Here is an 11,564-nt window from a genome sequence, read left to right on the forward strand (position 1 = left end):
TTATTATTAAATGGTTATTATTGTTGACTATCGGCATCTGTCATAACCCGAATGAATTAAAGTTAAGACTTCCGCTGTGTTAAGTTAAGGTTTTCGGGGTGTGACATACTTATCGTTTTAACTGTGGTAAATAAGACTATTATCTAACCACAGAACTACATGAACACTTGTATTTATTGTTTGAACTGTGATACATAAGACGATAATAACTCCAACTTTATTGTTAATGCATAAAACCACTCACCAGCTGGCAGAGCCAGAGTTGATAATGAAAAGATGATCGTTAAACGGATAACTAGTTCCACGCCACATAAAAAAAACATGACTAACTTATATAATCAGAAATATTGTACAATGGAGAAAATAAATAAAACATCAAGAGTACTATCTATCAATAACACAACTTACCAAAATGTACATAAAACGAGTACCCAAACCATTATAAACACGACGACCCGTTTCACGAATTACCATCCAAAACACCCTTAAGAAAGTTCAACCCTTCAGAAGAAACACTCCTCCTGTGTACCATTTGAGACTGCACCTCAATCCACGGTGGCGGATCCGGTGAAAAGCATATCACAATAACCGTTAAATTATCACGTGTATCGCGTTTAAGCGCTTCACGAACGAGCTCCCGTGAACACCTCTCAGGATCATTATGAATCATTAACTCTTTTCGGGCTATTGTAACCGCGCATTGACTGCTCATTACATCCCACAATCCATCACATCCCATAATAAGAAACTCATCATCTTCCATTAATAGTATTTCTTGCAACTCGGGTTCGGCACTTAACGGGCATACAGACCCTTTCGGGCCTTTCATGTGCCAGTCTCCAAGAGCTCGGGCCACCGATAGCTGACCATTTAAGTAACCGTCATATATCACACCACCGAGCTGTTCGATTCTATGTCTCTCGGTTATACTGTTTGGTTTGTGGTCGTTTGATAGTTCTATTGCCCTGCCTCGTCTTCCTAACACAGCCCGACAATCACCCGCGTTTGCAACCACCATCATCCTGAGCAAACCAAATTTAAAATAAGTTAATTACATGAATGGTCCCTGTGGTTTGCCCATATTGCAGATCAGTCCGCACTTTTTTTAAAGTTACACGTATAGTCCCTACTGTTCACTCAGCCGTATCACAGATGGTCTTTGGAGCGGACAAATGTTAGCAACTTATATATAATTTAACAGAAAAGCTAACCTCCATCCACTCCAAGACCATTTATGTTACGGTTCAGTGAACAGCATTGACTATACATGTAAGTTGTAAAAAGCAGGGGCTAATCTGCAATGTGGGAACTAACGGGTCAACCCTAAAAATCCCGGTATCCATTTAACCCGTATCAAAAAGTTTCCCAAATTGAAAAATGCGAATCATCTCACGATTAATGAAATAAAAGCTCTATAAAATCATAATATTCAAACGGTTCTTGAAATTAAAACTAGAAGAAGGCCGCTTACCTTCCAAATACAAAAGTGGTCAATGCAGTGGTTCCCGATGAGATATCAACCGTGCTGTTTTCTGCAAACGCTAGATCGGCTTTTATGTACGCCTTTCTTATTGCCTTCTTCAAACACCCTGGGAACTGCGGATCCTCGACTATGAACTCCAATATGTTTTTTCTAACATACGATGCAGCATCGGTCCCGCCATGCCCATCAAAAACCTGGCGATGTCAAATTGTCAACTTAGTGGGCCCTACGTAAATGTTTTTCAAATATGATACATACATACCCCGTAGAAAGCTGCAAGAGAAGGTAAACCTTCTGTTCTGTCTAAATGTTCTAGAAGGTTGTCTATACATAAATGTTCGTCTTCCATGTATTCCTTCGGCCCCTTCTCTGCACAGCTTCCTGACCGAATCATGGGCGTATATTCGGATTTCCCATCAGAAGCCGACTTGATACCAACAATCCCGAGGTCAAACTTCTAGTATAATCACACAAAAAAAAAAAATCAAACGCGGGATGTTAACTTAAATAATACATAAATACATGAATGTGTCATAATCCACATTCCACATTAATAAAATTTCTTTAAACATCAAATTTGCAATCATATATTCACAACTTTAATTAAAGATAACTTTTTTTTGTTTATAGGTAGACCCAAATTGACTTGGGATAAATACATGTAAAAAGAAGACAACAAACGGCTCCCGTTAGATCAGTGGAAACTGTCATTGTAGAAGGGAGGAGGGGTAGAGGTAGACCCAAATTGACTTGGGATGAGAGAATTAGGCATGATTTGCTAGATTTGCACCTCTCAGAGGACATGGTTCAGGATATGACTTCCTGGAGACGTAGAATTAAGGTTAAGGACCCGTAGAAGGAGGGGTTTATTTCTTGTTATAACTTTTTATTATATTATCTTCATTATTATTTTCAATTGCTATTTATGGTTGAAACTTTATCATAATTATTATTGTTATTATTATTATTAATCTTATTAGTATTATTATTATTATTATTTTTAGTATATCAATTATAAATTTTGCTTAAATGTTACCAATGGTATATTGCCTCTAGTATAGTATTTCTATACAACTATTTTCTTAACAGTTTTTATTTATTTAATTATTTATTTTATTTTTTATTATTAATATTATTATTATTTTATTTATTTATTTTTTCTTTGAGCTAGGGGTCTCACTGGAAGCAACTTTCTATCCTTATGGATAGAGGTAAGGTCTGTCTACATCCCACCCTCCCGGACCCTACAGATAGCTTTAGCTATATGTGGGATATGCTGGGGGTGATTGTTGTTGTTGTTTTTGTTTATAGGGGCTCTTAAATAACCTAAATATAATCCTAAACATAAAGTCAAGATCCTAGCTTTCATCACAATAACAAAATAACAAAACATAAACAAGCAAAATATTAATATACCGGATCGGTAGGCGTTGTGAGCAGTGTCGCAGTGCTAATGCTATGGCGAACAACCGATACATGTCGTGGCGGTTTCCCATCATCCGGTTCACTCAACTGGTCTAAATTCTGTGATTCATCTTCAACCCCAGAAGAAATATTATTATTATTATCAAAACCATCTTCCACCATTACACATGAACCAGTGCCAGCAGCCATACTTCAATTCAACACATAAACCACAAACCCCACAAAAAAAGCCCTCTTTTATACAAATGAAACCAAAAAAATTGAACCTTTAATCATCATAAGCTCAATAATCAACGGATCACTAAATCTTGAAGAAATTGGACTTGAAAAAAGTGAAATTGAAGATGAAATCTGGTACAAGGGTTGAAATTGGTGATGGGTGTGAAGCAGATTGTGATGAGTTTGTACGGCTGGTGAATATTTAACTCGTTGTTTGTGATTTTGTGAATCAATTTTGGAAACCCTAGAAATGATGAGTTGAATTGAAATGGGAATTTGGAAGTAAAAGGGGAAGTGGCGAAATGAAATGGGTGTTTGTTTAAGAACTTATGTTATCTATATTTTGGTCTCTTGTTATATTAATGTGTAAAACCCCACATAATAATACTAACTAACATTTATGTTATTCCATTTATTATATGTTTTTCATGTTTTTATGAAAATTAGATTATATGTTTGTTGGAAAGTGTCAAAATTGAGCATTTGTTATGTATGTAAGAAGTTAAGGGTAGTAGATAGGGTTGTTCATGAGTCAGAGTGAGTTTGAGCTCGAACTCGAAATTTAGCGAGGCATCTTAGCTAGGCTCGATTGATTTTGAAGTTAAACGAGCCTAAGATCGAGCCGAGCCATGACCTGAGCTGAGCTTGGGACGAGTTTGGCTTGATCACAAAAGTAATCCAGCTTAGCTCAACTTATTTCAAATCAAGTTTTTTTAGTAAGTTTATTCGAGGTTTTATAAAGCGAGCTACGAGTCACGAGCTTTTTGAACAACCCTTGTTATATGGTTATGTACTTCCACTGTGATTTTGGTGGGGTTAATGACAATGAAGATGCACAGATCACCATTGAAGGGCAGGTGGTTTCACAGGTAAAGAAGTTCAAGTATCCAGGATCATTTGTTCAGAGTGATGGGAAATTAGACAGTGATGTGACCCCATCGAGTTCAGGTAGGATGGTGTAGATGGAAAGCAGTCACAAGTATATTGTGCGACAAAAGTTTCCCAACTAAACTAAAGGGAAAATTTTATAGGGTGGCAGTTAGACCGGTAATGCTATTTGGAACAGATTGTTGGGACATCAAGAAGGCACAAGTGCGGAAGATAGAGGTAGCAGAAATGAGAATGCTACGTTGGATGTGTTGGCACACAAGGTTAGACTGAATTACAAACGTTGTGTTTCAGGAGAGATTAGGGGTGGTGAACATAGCAGACAAGATAAGAGAGTGGAGATTGAGATGGTTTGGACATGTGAAGAGAAGACATATGACGGATCATGTTAGATCCGTATAAAACATTACTATAGATGGGAGAAGGGGTAGAGGACGACCGAAATTGACTTGGGACGAGAGGATTAGGCGTGATTTGATAGACCTAAACCTCTCCGAGGACATGGTGGAGGACATGAATTTTTTGAGAAGTAGAATTAAAGTTAAGGATTTTTAGGGAGAAATGAATACCTTAGTGCTTATATTTCCTTTTTTTTGCTCACACACCAGAATGATATTCTCTTTACATATATATAGTATTTGAATTATTATTATTAATGTTATTATTATTAATATTTGTATATTATTGTTGCACTTTAATTTCCTTTGTATTGCTTCAAAAACATATGTACTTTAGAGCTGAGGGTCTCACTGGAAGCCACCTCTTCATCTCTTTTGATAGAGGTACGGTGTGCCTACATCTCACCCTTCCCGGACCCTACTTATAGCTTTGAAGTTGGTGGGACTTCACTGGGTATGATTGATTGATTCAATTATAAAATAGGTATGCACAATGCTGAGTTAGTTGTTTTATAATCAAGAATAATTTTTTTATCAGAGAGCTTTACTCCTTATGTAATATTGGATAACCCGACTCTTAAGGTATTCCTCTCTCTTGGTTTCTTCTATGTTAACTAAATATTTTTTTCATTTTATATACTCATCTAAGTTCTTACTTACAAATCACCTATATCTTTCACACACCGACTCAATGACAACCTTGATGTTGGTCTTGTGGCATGATTTCGGCTGTGTTAGGACCTATGTAGCAAAGTCAGTCCAGTTATAAGCCCAATAGCTTGACCTCAATCTTGGATTTGGTTATGAAGCTTGACCCTTACACTATCTACTGACTACTAGGTCAACCTCGACCGTGTCCTAGTTAGTGCAACATCATGTTCATGGCGTGTTTTTGCTTCCTTGTTGTTGCTATTTGATGAATATCTTTATCTAGTATTAGTGTACTAGGTGTTATACTATATTCTAAGTCTAGATATTTATCTTTGAGAGTAAATGTTCAAACATTTTCATGAATAAGGTTTATGTACATTTTCTATAACTTATTCAAACTTAGGCTTACTCTTCATATTTGCTCATATTGTAAATTAACTATATACAAAACAAAAAAAATAATACAATACTGTTTGGATAAGTGTATTGGTTGTTTATGGGTTTGATGAATCCTTAGATATGATGATGGATTTGATTATGAATTTTGCATGGTATTCAAATTTTCAACATCAATAGTCATAGTGTGTATGGTGTTGTGGTTGACTGTTCTCAAATATCAAATATGGCGCCCGTAGGGAAAAAAGTCAACAGTTGACCATTGTACAAGTTTGACCGTATGTTTGACTATTTGTGTGTGAATGTCTAAATGATTTTTCTTGTGAATCACAAGTCAACACAAGCATTAAACACTTGTTTTCAAAAGGTCAATTTTATATTATTTAAAAAAAACATTTGTTACGTTAAAATATTAAAACTAGAATGTGATGCCTTAAAGGCTTAAACGTTTCATGGTCAATGTTTACACATGATGTATATGGCACAAGGCCTCGTAAATGTTTGTTGGTATTGCACGTCCGTATATTAGTTCCCGAATTTTAATTCTTATTTATGCTACTCCTAGGGTTGCTACTGGATTTAACAAACATAAGCAAAGCTTTATTTATGTTCGTTCATTTCATTATAACAACAAACGAAAGATGGGTACACTTTACCAAATGAATTTTCTTCTTAAAGTTTGTTTGTTCAGGATATATGTTCAGGATATACATTTGTTTCTAGACACTTATACACAAAGTGGTAGTTTTCAAGATTTTTGTGTTTGTCATACCTTATTTGGTTTTGCCGGCTCCAACAACCACCATAACGTCCTCAATTAATCAATCTCCACCATTGAACGGAGTTATACACGAATATGTTTTGTGGTAAATGGAAGCACACATGTGTATTTTCTTTCTGATGGGATATACCCAAGTTGGGTAACTTTTATAAAATCGTATGCTACCGAAAAACGGTTTAGGCAACACAAGAAGCGTCAATAAAGGACGTATAAAGAACTTTTGGTGTCCTTAAAACTAAGTGAACTATAATTAATCTCCTGACACGATCAAAGCATCAGAACAAAATTAGGAAAATCATGTACATACGAACTATATTACACAAACATATCACACTCATTCTTAAACCTTCAATACATTACAACAAAAAACCACTTCTCAGACACCACGAGTTCTTCAACCCGTTGCCTAAACCCACAAGGGTTATGACGATGTACACTATCAACCCCTCTTAACTAGGGCTGTGCAACGGTTCAGAACCGCGAAAATCGAACCGGAGCCGAAAATTAGTGAAAAATAGAACCGGAACCGGAATCTATTATAGTAAACCGGTTCGGTTTAGAATTGCTAAAGCCGGTTCTCGCTAATCGGTTCTGGCTAGAACCGGTTCGATCATTTATTTATCAAATGAGTTATGCAAACTTTGCAATTTGCAAAACAAATTTATACAATTGTATGTCTTCTTTCACGGTAAAACTAATTTAGATTACAACATGAACATCCGTTATATATTTTTATTAAAACCTAAGTGTTGAAGTTAAATAAATCATTAGCAACGATAGATTAATAGAAGATCATATAATTTTATATTAAATTATCTTGATAAATTAAATCAAAATTGATCATGGTTACAAGTTCTTGAACGTAAAGATAGAATATTTGAAAAAAATATGATTGAATGGACGTCGGTTAATAAGTTACTCTATAAAAAATGGGGATTGGTAAATTTATATAAAACGTTTTGAATATTCCGGTTATTCGGTTCCAAGTCTAGAACCGTCGGTTTTACCCGGAACCGAACCGGGAACCGTTTAATGCAAATTTTGAGAACCGAGAACCGAACCAGTATACACATTAGCGGTTCTGAGGCACCGGTTCGGTTCCGGTTTCTCGGTTCTGACGGTTCCAAACCGTTTTTTTCTAACCCCTACTCTTAATCCACATAAACTTGGATTAATGGCTCGTAACAATACTCGGACCCGAACTCGAACCCGGTCATTAATATATAAATCCACGCACCCTCTCTAGGGCATCACTCTACTATTGAGATAATAACCCTTTAACCATCCGCCGTGATTAGGGTTTCAATCTACACACAGAGACTGAATCCGGTGGTTTTACGTTACGCCGTTCAAATTCACGGTAATTATGTCTCGCATCGAATGATCTGTAAATCAAACACTCGTTTTCTTTCAGTTAGGTATTACGATTCGTCTGATTTGTTTCAAAATGCATTATATTACTTTATTCAATCTCAATAGCAGTAGTATCAAACAACTTTTGATGCCAGTGATTTTTAGTTATAAAAGCATTGTTTTTTTACTTTTTACCCAATTTTTTAGGATCAGAGCATATTGGTGCTTAGGGCTGCAAACGAACCGAACGAACACAAACAAGGCGTTCGTTAAGGAAATAATGTGTTTACGTATTGTTCACAAACACATAAATAAATGTACAAAATATTGTTATGAACAACATATACAAACAAACATGAATGAACGAACACGAACAAGGCCTTGTACTTGTACGTTAATTTATTAAGCGAAACGAACATAAACGAACTGTGCTGAATGTTCGGTTCATTTATGCCACCCGTAGTGGGCGTGGTCTTGGGGCGATTTTGGGCGAACTCCGGCGAGAACAACGCGCCCCCCCCCCCCCCCCCGGCGAATTGTGGGGCGATGGGGGGGGGGGTATTTGTCGCCGTTCTTCCCTTTTGATTTTATTTTTATTATAATGGATTGTGTGTGGTATATATATATGTGTGTGTGTGTGTGTATGTGTATATATATTGGGCTACAACACCATTACACCCCAAAAACAAAAACCAATCTTTGCTGACTGGGCGCCACATGGCGCAAAACGCCCATTTTATTGCCCCTCCACTACACATAGCCTTACAAGTTACAACCTTATAGCAGTGGTTTCTTTATTGGTTTTTGTGTCTATTTTCGGTCTATTTTTTAAAAACATTGTCAAGTATGAAAAGGGGATATGGTGCAACATATTGCAAATGATGGCTTACACTTGATCTCTGAATATTAACAGGTAAGTACTGTTGACAAATTTTATTTTGCTGATGCTACTTATGCTGCACCTGCCTTTATGGAAATGGGAATTTGTGCTAAAGTTGTTTTAAAATGTATATTACTTTCTTTGCCTCAAAGAAAATGTAACACTTTTTATTTTTGATTGATATTGATATAAACAATATAAATGCAGCCGTCTTGTTTTAATTGTTAATGATTTTCAAAAATAATTTGGTGCCGCCGTTTTCTGTTAATAAATTCATTTTATCATTGTAAGGTGTATTTTGAAATTTGTATGTTAACCATTAGTTATTCATTTTTACTACATTTTCTTTGCGATTACATGCCCTAAAGGTCTTTATTATTATTAAGCTCACAAGTCAAACTTCACTTCTTTTAGTTACTCTCACTTTCAAACCATTCTTCATTTGGAGCACAATACTAGCACCCGGTAATACTGGGTGGCCTTCGACAAGCTCCACATGGTAATGGTATATGATTGTAGCAGCCACTATCTTCATCTGAGTGAAACTCATTTTCTTACCCAAACAAGTTCTAGGACCAGCATTAAACGCCGGGAACTTATAAGACGCTTGGTGTTTGATCCCACCGCCTGGTTCAAGCCACCTTTCGGGCTTGAATTCTAAACAATCCTTTCCCCATATCGATTCCATTCTTCCCATGGTATAAAAGCATAGAATGATTCTGGTGTTAGGATCGACTTTATGGCCGCTTGGAAGTATATCAGGTTGTGCTGGACTTTTGTGTTGAAACGGACCTGGAGGGAAAAGCCTTAACGCTTCACATAATCCACCATGAAGGTAAACCAGTTTGTCCATATCTAATGCTTGAATATCATTGCTGCATTTCCCACCGACTTCTCTATGTAATTGCGTCTCAAGCTCTTCTCGGATCTTATCTTCTGCCATTAGGTTTTTGGCAAGAAGATAAAATAACCAAGAGAGTGTGATGCTAGTGGTATCTCTACCTGCAAATATGGTATTCAACAAGGTGTCTCTCAAAAACTTGTTCGGATCCTTAGACATGCCACTTTGGTCTTTTGTCGCTCTCATTAGAGCTGTTGAAAAGTTAAAACCTTCGTCTTCTGGTTCATAATTCATGTTACTAAAATTCTTCTGGTTTTTGGCTATGTGTTTATATGTGAACTGATCAATGACTTTCCATGCACTCCTTAACCTTTTCTCCTTTCCCATTCTAAGTAATCGTTGCAATTTCCATAATTTTGTTGGGATTATATGCCTCCAAAAGACGGCTTCTTTTGCATCGGATAAAGCCATTTCACATGGAATGTTAGGGAAATCTAGAGACATGCTTTGGGGGTCGTATTGAATAACTAATTTACATATAATATCAAACCCAAGTCTTTGAAATATATCCTGGAAATCTGTCTCCACCCCTTGTTGGGATATGTTGTCAAGTACCGGCAGTAACCCTTTAACAACCTTGTCCCAAATAATCTTTTTCAAATGGTTCTGAAAGTTAGGGTGGTTTAGGAGGAGCGTGAAAGTTCTACGGTGGAACTCCCACAACTCACCATCGGAACTCGTCATTCCATCTCCAAGGATATCCAAGATCTGGTGGAGTTTGTGACCTTTTGGGTAATTAGGGAAATTTTTGCTCAAAATGTAATGGATGTTTGCAGGAATTGAGGTGAAAAGCATATCCATGTCGGCTAACACGGGTCCTTTAAAAAAGAACGTACCACCAGTACGTGCCAGAACATCAGTGAGGTGGTCATGGAGTCTATGGGAATTTACAATGACCGCCAGTAGTCCACCAAGAACTGGCCATTTTTTCTGGAAGATAGAACTATGGCGTGGACGTGCGTATAAAACAATTAGAAAGCAGATTACGAATGAAAAGATAATGGTAAGGCTTACAAGCAGAGCCATGGGAAGAGGTATTTTCTTTAAAGCAGGAGGGATGTAGTCAAGCGGTGACAACTAAAGAAGCTCCAGGTTCTTTAAATAGCCGTTTAAACCCCCCCCCCCCCCCCCCCCCTTCTCTTTTAGTTCCACAAAAAAACAAAAAGGTTAACTGCCATTATGATATATCACATATTAATCTTTATTTTCTTCTTTCTTTTAATTAACATATTGTTTATTTAAAGTTTGCGTGAAGCATTTTAGAAATATGAATACATATTTACAACATACAGTTTAAAATTTCCACTCCTAATGTTTTGCCTACAAAACTGCTGGTGAAGTAAAACTTTTTTTTTTTTTTCGTTTCATAGGGGTCAATGAGATTTTGGTGATTTTAGTGGTTATCGAAATATTTGGATAATCATGATTTACTTGAAGACCAAATGAGAAATAACTACTTGGGTACGGAGTACACGATCATTCGTGCGTGGCCTTATTTCATTCACGAAACAAACCCGAAGCTCAAGGGGCATCACCCCCTAAATTGTGAACTTGGGTTCATTGGTATATGAAATAAGAATTTTTATGAACGACTGTGTAGTTTACACCTGATAACTTGTATCGATCTTTATTTTAGTTTTAGTTTTCCTTTGGTCTCAAGTAAATCCCAGCTAACCAAAATTGCTTGATAACACTAAAATTACCAACACGACTATGACCACTTACTGTAGAAAGTCCTGTAACTGCAATTGTTGATTCGTTTGTTTTGGTTTTGAATAAAGTTGTTTATACAGATCTGGATTAAGAATTACACATCAGAATAAGACCAACAAATATTGATGAATAGCTGACTTAGATTATGCAAATCGATCTTGTCTACTCAGTTGCAATACCATGATGTTTATGATGAGGAGGTTATCCAAGAGTTGACAAGCACTTATTCGGATCAGTTGGACAAAGGAGGAACAAGGCAGAAGACGCTCAAACTTTAAACATAATTCGAGTTACAATTGGAATTACGGGTCCATCTCCAGCGGGAAGAAAGGTCTTGACGAATTGGGATCACGTGGAGGTGCCATAGACATTTCGGCTTAGCTGTCAAATCCAAATTATTATTGATTTAAAGCCCCGTGTTGTGTTTTATTATGTCAACCCGCTTAACGTTAATTTGCCAAAATGTGTAATATCTA

At 36.6% G+C, this 11,564-nt stretch overlaps 1 protein-coding gene, 1 non-coding gene and 1 pseudogene across 3 annotated transcripts; 1 reads left to right on the forward strand and 2 right to left on the reverse strand.

The window, feature by feature from the left end:
- Positions 1-318: 318 nt before the first annotated feature.
- LOC143538727 (putative protein phosphatase 2C 27) lies at positions 319-3,474 on the reverse strand. 2 transcript variants are annotated; one of them, XM_077032212.1, is made up of 4 exons: positions 2,900-3,474; positions 1,746-1,937; positions 1,472-1,677; positions 319-1,022 (listed from the first exon to the last, which is right to left on the reverse strand). In XM_077032212.1, exons 1-4 carry the CDS (start codon positions 3,095-3,097, stop codon positions 461-463), a joined length of 1,158 nt encoding a protein of 385 aa, XP_076888327.1. In that variant the 5' UTR covers positions 3,098-3,474; the 3' UTR covers positions 319-460. The 2 variants fall into 2 exon arrangements, with proteins under 2 accessions (XP_076888327.1, XP_076888326.1); XM_077032211.1 differs by having other exon boundaries at positions 1,746-1,940.
- Positions 3,475-8,477: 5,003 nt separating this feature from the next.
- On the forward strand, positions 8,478-8,543 carry LOC143538788 (small nucleolar RNA snoR101). Its single transcript, XR_013136314.1, has one exon. It is a non-coding gene; the product is annotated as a small nucleolar RNA snoR101 (small nucleolar RNA).
- A 292-nt stretch (positions 8,544-8,835) lies between these two features.
- LOC143538728 (alkane hydroxylase MAH1 pseudogene) lies at positions 8,836-10,432 on the reverse strand (annotated as a pseudogene).
- Between the last annotated feature and the right edge of the window lie 1,132 nt (positions 10,433-11,564).

This window comes from Bidens hawaiensis, unplaced genomic scaffold, assembly GCF_021521415.1.
Source record: "Bidens hawaiensis isolate Kalapana, Puna unplaced genomic scaffold, B.hawaiensis_p1.1 tig00011691_1, whole genome shotgun sequence".
NCBI classification, from domain to species: domain Eukaryota; kingdom Viridiplantae; phylum Streptophyta; class Magnoliopsida; order Asterales; family Asteraceae; genus Bidens; species Bidens hawaiensis.

Excerpts from the sequence above, each read along its gene's own strand:
- LOC143538727 (XM_077032211.1), bottom strand. The coding sequence starts at position 3,097 with ATGGCTGCTGGCACTGGTTCATGTGTAATGGTGGAAGATGGTTTTGAT. Across the intron at positions 1,941-2,899 it reads TCACAACGCCTACCGATCCG|AAGTTTGACCTCGGGATTGT; the intron begins GTATATTAATAT and ends TGATTATACTAG. Across the intron at positions 1,678-1,745 it reads CTCTTGCAGCTTTCTACGGG|GTTTTTGATGGGCATGGCGG; the intron begins GTATGTATGTAT and ends TGACATCGCCAG.